Consider the following 7,925-nt stretch of genomic DNA (forward strand, 5'->3'; position numbering starts at 1 on the left):
TGGGGCTGGAGTCCAAGGCCGGGCTGGAGAGCCGGCTGCTGACTGAAGCGCCTTCCTTCCGCGTGCAGAGAACGCTCAGAAAGAAGCTCACGCTCACATCCCTGGGGCGGCAACTTGGCAGCGTTACAGCCCTGATCCGGGGTGGGTCTGATGCCTCATTGATTCGCCAGCTGTGTGGTAGGGAAACGAGGGGGGCACGGGGAGAAGGGGTGGCTGGGGAACACGCTGGTTTCACCTGCCGTCCAGCCACCGCCAAGTGCAGCCCTTGGGAGTGCGGCCCATCAGAGCTGCACGTGGGCTTTCGGGCTCCGTTAGAGCACCTCGCCTGGATCTCAAACCCAGGGAATCCCGAGCCAGGCCGAGTCTCCCCTCGCTTCCCGGCCCCCAGCCTGAGCTTGGCAGGGTCCCCAGATGGCACTTCTTGCTTTACTTCGCTCATCACCCCCTCATGGGGGGAGGGGAGAGGGGGGAGAGAATGCTGGCTGCTTTTGAAGTTCCTGACTCTGGTGGCTTGGGAGTAACATCTCTGGCCTAAATCCCTGCCTGTGGGGGGCACAGAAATGGAACAGAAGGGAAACCGGTTCCTAGAGCAACATCCCCCCACTCCCTCCTTCTCGGGAGGCGTGGGAGACAGGCCTGCGTGGGAGGCCATGTGTCTGAGCGAGCTGGTCCTGTGGCAGGGAGATCACCTTGGCTGATACCCTGGGTGGTTTTTTTTTCCCTTTCTTTCTTTTTTTTTCAGCAGGGGTGGGTGAAGGGAAGAAAAGTGTGGAGTCTAGTGCGGTGCACTGATTCAATTTCTGCAGAGGGGAGAGTGCTCGGGGCGCCTTCGATGCTCCAGGGCCCCCTGGGAAGGCAGCTGGCCGCGGCACGAGACTCCGCCGGGCTCCCTGGCGTCACCCTTGGTGAGCGAGGTAAGTCGACCAGAGGTGAGTCTTTTCAGGCACCGCGGGAAGGACGTGCCTCGCTGGGGCTCAGAGAGAAGGGCTCAGATTGTTCTGCTCTTCACACACCCTCTCTTTCTGCTTCTGTTGGGAACAGGTAGAGCATCCCTATCGACCCCAGCCACCAGCCAGGACCCCTGCCGTGCCTGACCGGGCAGAAGGACACGTCAGGCCAGAAGGACCAAAGGTCAGTGTCAGTCTCATGTCACGGAGCAAAACCCGCTGACAGAACTGGGCTGCTTTTACTGGATCACACCCTGGGGTGCAGACCCTTAGAACCTTCTGGAAAGTCTCTGGATCATTCTTCCCTACATGGCTGCACTAATTGATAACCCCTAACAGGGGCACACCTGGCCCTCCACAGTCACAGCTGGGTGAGTCTCAAAAGGCACATACTCTTGTGAGTGGGAAATGAGTCAGTAGCTTCATATTAAGACGTAAAAGACTGTAGGCGAGGGGACATGTCCCTTCTTCCCTTCTGGCTTCTTTGGCTGGCCTAGTCACAAAATTGACAAGAGACAGATTCACAGGAGAAAAACAAACAAAAGCTGAATAACGTGTATATGTGGGAGAGACCCAGGAAAACTGAGTAACTCGCCAAAATGGGTGAAACCATCACCTTAAATGCTTTCCTCAGCTGAAGACAACAGAAGATGTTAGGAGTGGGGGAGCTAGAGATGAGAGGCAAGTGGGAAAAGCACAGTAAACAAGGGTAAAATAGCTCTGCAGATTTAAGTCCTTGCCTTCTGCATTGACTAGAGTTTCTACAGATTGAGTCATTACCCCTCTTCTTGGTACGACAGGGGAGACACTCTTACAAATGTAAGTGTCTTTTACAAAGGGTAACTTCTACTTGGTTTTCAGAGCTTCTTCTGTGCCTGTGCTTTCTTAAAAATAACCAGCTTAAAAGAATCCTTAGGCCAAACAGGTGTATTTTGGGGTGGCAGATTCTGCTCCCCTACAAACCAACAGTGGGTCATTTCCTAAGAGCAGATGGGATGGAGTTGGAGAAATGGGATACTTTGCGCTTGTGGGGGGAGAACCCGGGGGGCGGGGATGACGGGGCAGAAAGGAGCTGAGGAGCATACCTTCAGCAGGTGTGGGCCAGAGCCCACGGTGCACAGACCAACCGAGCGGGCAGGCACTGGGCAGTCAGTGCTCCTGCTGGGGAAGGGACGTTCACGCGGAGGTCTGCGCCCGCATCGATAAGCAGGGGGATGGGCTGGACCAGCAGGAAGGACAGACCGGCAGGTCCGAGGCGTTAGGGCCCCTCTCTCGACGGCTCCTCATTTGGGTCTGATCTCCCCAGATTCACAGCTGTGACAGCACCCGCCTGCCCCTCTTCGGGATGTGGATGTGACTTCTCCGTGGGTGCCCTGGGAAGGGGGACCACGGGGCTCCCAGCATCACCCACCATCCAGACAGCTTGTTTTGTGCCAAATACCAACACAGGAAGATTAGGAGAGGCCCGAGGGGCACGGGGTTACGGAGGGCGCTAGGGCGCTGAGGGGTGAGTCACAGGGAGCAGGTACCTGAGTTGCCCTCAGATGCTTGAGCACCAGGTGTGGGGGGCTGCTGCAGAGACCGGAGGTTTCGGGGAGGAAGTGGCGTTTGGTGGGGCCTCGGGGCTGTGTGGTGTACCCGGCACCCTGGGCTGCGGGCTGGCGTGTGGTTTGCCCTGGGGAAGAGGCCCAGGAAAGTCAGGAAGTGGGGGACGCTTGCTCAGGGTGGGGTTTCCTTAGGAGCCAGTCCCACTCCTGTGCCCAGTGAGTCCTGAACAGACAGGAAAAGGGACACAAAGTTCCAACAGGCGTCAAACCGCTGCTCTGTGACTGATTGCTAGTGATTCCAGCGGCTGAGTCGACCTGTGGCTGAGACCCTCCTGAGCTAAACTGGCCCCTTGAGACACCCTCCTCGCCCTGCTGGGGGCACAGAGCCCATCCCCGCAGCTCCCACCTCAGTGCGACCTGAGGACCGGATTGTTCAGTGAAGGGATGAATCAGAAGAGCCTTCCCTCTGGATTCGGAGCTGGCAGGACCCCTGGGAGAGCGTAACTACCTACCTATCTCTATCTAGCTATCTATTCATCTATCTCTATCTGACTGTCTAGTCACCATCTCTACATCTATCTAATCTATTATCTATCTACCATCTATTTACCTACCCACCTATCTAACCGTCTATCTATCTATCTAATCATCCTCACTATATCATCTCCATCTATCCATCCATCCATCCACCATCCTGAGGTTCAAAGGACTTTTCAATGTTCCTCTCTCTCCTGTTCAGATGGACTTTTCTTACTTTCCATTTGAATGGAGGCCTCTTCTCCACCTGCAGAGACTAGACAGAGCTCTCTATGCATAGGTTGCAATGAGGCATAATCTACAGCAGGATCCCTACTAGCTAGCCCCAAATTGGTAAAGGAGGGAACAGCTGTGTCCTGACTCAAGTGAGGTTTTGGGGCTCATGGAGCTGGTGCCCTTCAAGCCAGCACGTGACTGCAGAAGTTCAGCACCTCCACCTGTATCTCTGGTCCCGTGAGCTATTGTGGCCCTTGGGTAAACTGCACACCCTCTGCAATCACAGTGCTCACGTGCATCACAGCGACAGTCACTCAGGTTCCACCTGCTGCACCGAGAGCATTGGTTTTCTCCAGGTACATGCCCAGGAGTGGGGTTGCTGGGTCCTATGGTAGCTCTATTTTTAGTTTTTTGAGGAACCTCCATACCGTTCTCCATAGTGGCTGCACCAATTTACATTCCCATCAACAGTGTAGGAGGGCTCCCTTTTCTCCACATCTGGAATCTAGAAAAATGGTACAGATGAACTTATCTGCAAAACAGAAATAGAAACAGATGTAGAGAACAAACTTATGGATACCAAGGGGGGAAGTGGGGGTGGGATGCGTTGGGAGATTGGGACTGACATGTACACACCACTGTGTATAAAATAGGTAACTAATGAGAACCTCCTGTAGAGCACAGGGAACTCTACTCAGCGCTCTGTGGTGACCTAAATGGGAAGGAAATCCAAAAAAGAGGGGATCTATGTACACGTGTAACTGATTCACTTTGCTGCACAGCAGAAACTAACACAACACTGTAAAGCAACTATACTCCAATAAAAATTTTTAAAAATAATAAAAAATAAAAAATAAAAGATAATGATAGTAGTAGTGGTAGTAGTAATAGAACAGTAATCATAATAGTAATAATGTCTAACACATTAAAAAAAAAAGAAGATATATAAATGGCCAATAAACCTGTGAAAATGTGCTCACTGCCAGTAGTCATTAGGCAAATGCCAATTTAAACCACAAGAAGATACCCCTGCACGCCCACCAGACTGGTTCACCTGAAAAAGACTGACCATGCCCAGGGCTGGCGAGGATGAGGTGCCATGGGAATCCCATACACTGCTGGGAGTATGCAGAGCGGCTGCTTTGGCAAAGTGTTGGCCAGGACCTGCCAAAACGAAACATGCAGAACCTGTGACTCACCAGCCCCACTCCTAGCTATGTACAGTACTCAGCAAAATAGATATTTATGTGTCACCAAAGACACGTGAAAGAACATGCATAGCTGAACTTGATATAACAGAAATGTTCACCAACAGTAGGATGGATGTAAATAGGTGGTGATGCATACATACAATGGACTATCATACAGCAATGAGAAGGAACAAACCGCAACTACACCACACCACAACTACACTACAGCGTGGGTGAATCTCACAAACTAATGCTGACCCAAAGAAGCTCTGTGTGTGAGAATACACATACCCATGGCGTAGGATTTCATTAACTAAAAGTTCAGAAGCAGACATACTGAGTTGTGATTTTAGAAGTTAGGATGCTGATTACCCTTGAGTGGAGGTAGAGGCTGGGCGGGGGGCAAAGGAGAGCTTCTGGGGGTGCTGGTGAGGTGTCTCCTAATCTGGGGGCTAATCACACAGACGTGTTCACTTTATGAAAATCGTCAAGCTCTACTTTTATGATTTGTGCACATTTTTGCATGTGTGCTGTGATTTGTAAATGGCTGCAAATTCTTTGACCTTCCTCCTATTGAGAGGTGGGAGCTATGTCTCCTCTTCTTGATTCTGGGAGGGCTTGTGACTCACTTATAACAGTAGAAGGCGGACGTGATGATACCACACTTCCCAGGCCAGCTTAGAAAAGGTGATGCAGTTTTTTTGAGTACAGTGTGTTAATAGAAAATCTGAGGGCCAGTAAGGCCGACAGATCAGGGGATGATTGCTGTTGAGAAAGAGAGCTTGTTACTTATAGACCTCAAGAAGAGGGGCCATGCCACATTACGGGGGGCCACAGGGGGAGAGCTGGGGTTGGTCAGGAGACAGAGCGAGAGGAGCAGAAATGTGGGCAAGAGCCTTTACTGTGGTTTCGGTGGAAGGGAACAGGCAAGGCAGGGTCAGCAGGCTTAGGATTGTTTGAATCATCTCAGGGGGCTCTGGGACAGAGGGGCTGCCCCTGGTACCTGGCCCTGGGTTGATTAGGGCAGGTGGTGGGAGTGGTTGGTTTGCATTTGAAAAGTACACTCAAGGAACTGGTTAACCCAGGGAAGGGCAGCCCCTCCAGGGTCAGCCAGGCCCCAAGATATCAGAGCACTAGAATATAGAAAATAAAACACATGGTTAATAGATGGAGAGTCTACCTAGTTTCTGGGACACTTTCTTTTGGAGCCTCAACCTACTGTGTAAGAAACTGAGGTACGTGCAGGCCACCATGTTGTGAGGAAGCCCCCGTCTCACGAGGAACCCTCGTGCAGGTGCTGTAGCTGACAGCCCAGTTGAGGCTCCAGCCAAAAGTCAGCGTCAACCACCACTCATTTGAGTAAAATCACCTCCAGATGGTCCCAGCCCCGCCACTGAGTAAACCTCAGCTGTTGATTCTTCCCAGCTGAGGCTCCCAACAGTGGGGAGCAGAGAAAAGCCAATCCCACTGTGTCCTGTTCAAAACCTGACTGTGAAAATAATAAAGTGTTTTAAGTTGCTAAATTCTGGGGGTAATTTGTTACATAGCAACAGTGAGTGGAACAGTATGTCACACTTCCACATAAATTTACTTAAAAAGAGGTAGGCTTATATGTACCACATCTTCTTTATCCATTTACAAAACAGAAACAGACTTACAGATATTGAAAACAAACTGATGGTTACCAAAGGGGAAACATTGGGGGAAGGGATAAATCAGGAGCTTGGGATGAACATATATACACACTCCTATATATAAGATAACCAACAGGACCTACTGTAAAGCACAGGGAACTCAATCTGTGATAACCTATATGAGAAAAGAATCTAAAAAAGAATGAATATATGTATAACTGAATCATTTTGCTGCACACCTGAAACTAACACAACATTGTAAATCAGCTATAATCCAATTAAATTAAAAAAAAAGATATATGCTTTTCACAGGCATGTGGCTTCAGCAAATTATTAAGTATTACGCAATAGAGGCGTAACCCCACAGATACAATATTACATTTTAATTTGCTGTCTCCCCAAGGACCTCTATGACATGGCTTCCTGCACGGCTGAGCCAAACAGCCTCGTCCACCACGCCAACTCCTGCCTTCCTCACCACCCACCCCGGGTGGCCAGCGTGATGCTCTCTTTGTTCTACACAGCCCTCTTGGTCTTCGGCACCCTGGGAAACATCCTTGCCCTTCGCCTTGCTTATCAAAAGGGCAAGAAGATCAACTCAACAAATGTCTACCTGGTCCACCTGGCAGTGTCTGACCTCCTGTTCACCCTGGCACTGCCCGGAAAGATCGCCTACTACGTGCTGGACTTCAGCTGGCCTTTCGGTGAAGGGTTCTGCAGGCTGACGGCCTTCATATTCTACGTGAACACCTACTCAGGGATCTACCTGATGGCGTGCGTGAGCGTGGACCGTTACGCGGCTGTGGTCCGCGCCCACCAGTGTCCCCGGCTCCGCAACCCCGGGCGGGCCAGGCTCATCTGCGTGGCTGTGTGGGTCCTGGCGTCTCTGCAGACGGCGCCCCTGCTCTTGCTCCCCATGACCAAGCTCGTGGCCGGCAGGCTGACCTGCATGGAGTTCGACAGCGTCCAGCCGGTGCTCACGCTGCCCGTCGTGGTCCTAGTGACCTCCGCTTTGAGCTTCTGCGGGCCGCTGGGCATCATTCTCTTCTGCTACGTGAAGATCACCGTGAAGCTGTGCAGGACGGCCCGGGACAACCCTCTGACAAGCAGGAAGGGGCACCACCGCAAGGCCTGCCTGCTCACCCTGGTGGTGCTGGTGGCCGTGCTTGTGTGCTTCATCCCCTACCACTTCAACGTCATCCAGTTCATGGTGAGAAAGGTGCTCCACCCGCCAACCTGCCCCGAGCAGAGGGCTTTCAAACTGTGCCTTCAGCTCACGGTGTGCCTCATGAACTTGAACTGCAGCATCGACCCCGTCATTTACTTCTTCGCATCGACGCGTTACAGGAAATGGCTCCGCAGCATTTGGAAGCGCAAAGCCTCAGCCTCCTCCTCCTCCTCCCCTCCGGGAAAAAGTTCCTCCGAAGCACAGAATATCAACCAGACTGGAGGCCCCTCGCCCTTACAGGAGAATGAGGTCTAAGAGGTCATGGGCTTTAAGACTGCATCTGGGGGTAGGCGGTCCAGGGTTGGGGGCCCAAAGCTTATACAATTTTGGGGGGGTGGGTTCTTTAAGAAAAAGAGTACAAAACAATAGATGCAAAATTAGGTACAAGGTCTTGGTTGGTAAGTGAGGAGCCCTGAAGCTTGCACTCATTAGCTTTACGGTGAACCTACCTCTGATGTATCCTAATAAACGCCACTGCGTCCTTGGCCTCTGAAGGGTGTGCAGTTTCTTCCCGGAAAAGACTATTTTCACAGCAAATGCAGTCATGACCGAAAGAATCATTGGCTGAATAATAGGTCCACAATTTAGACAAGGTTTCCAAATTGGGGTGGCAAGTTGCTGTAAAG

The 7,925-nt window shown here is 51.5% G+C and overlaps 1 protein-coding gene across 1 annotated transcript; it reads left to right on the top strand.

The window, feature by feature from the left end:
* The first annotated feature begins 6,486 nt into the window (after positions 1-6,486).
* Positions 6,487-7,554, top strand: LOC133076119 (G-protein coupled receptor 183-like). The gene is made up of 2 exons (XM_061170555.1): positions 6,487-6,966; positions 7,321-7,554. The coding sequence occupies exons 1-2, from the start codon at positions 6,487-6,489 to the stop codon at positions 7,552-7,554; spliced, it is 714 nt and encodes a 237-aa protein (XP_061026538.1).
* The last annotated feature ends 371 nt before the right edge of the window (positions 7,555-7,925 follow it).

This window comes from Eubalaena glacialis, chromosome 16 (genome assembly GCF_028564815.1).
Source record: "Eubalaena glacialis isolate mEubGla1 chromosome 16, mEubGla1.1.hap2.+ XY, whole genome shotgun sequence".
In the NCBI taxonomy this organism is placed as follows: domain Eukaryota; kingdom Metazoa; phylum Chordata; class Mammalia; order Artiodactyla; family Balaenidae; genus Eubalaena; species Eubalaena glacialis.

Bases quoted from the DNA above. Each gene is read 5' to 3' on its own strand.
- LOC133076119 (XM_061170555.1), top strand. From the start codon at position 6,487: ATGGCTTCCTGCACGGCTGAGCCAAACAGCCTCGTCCACCACGCCAAC. The intron at 6,967-7,320 runs GCGCCCCTGCTC...TGCCCCGAGCAG, and splicing joins TCCTGGCGTCTCTGCAGACG to AGGGCTTTCAAACTGTGCCT.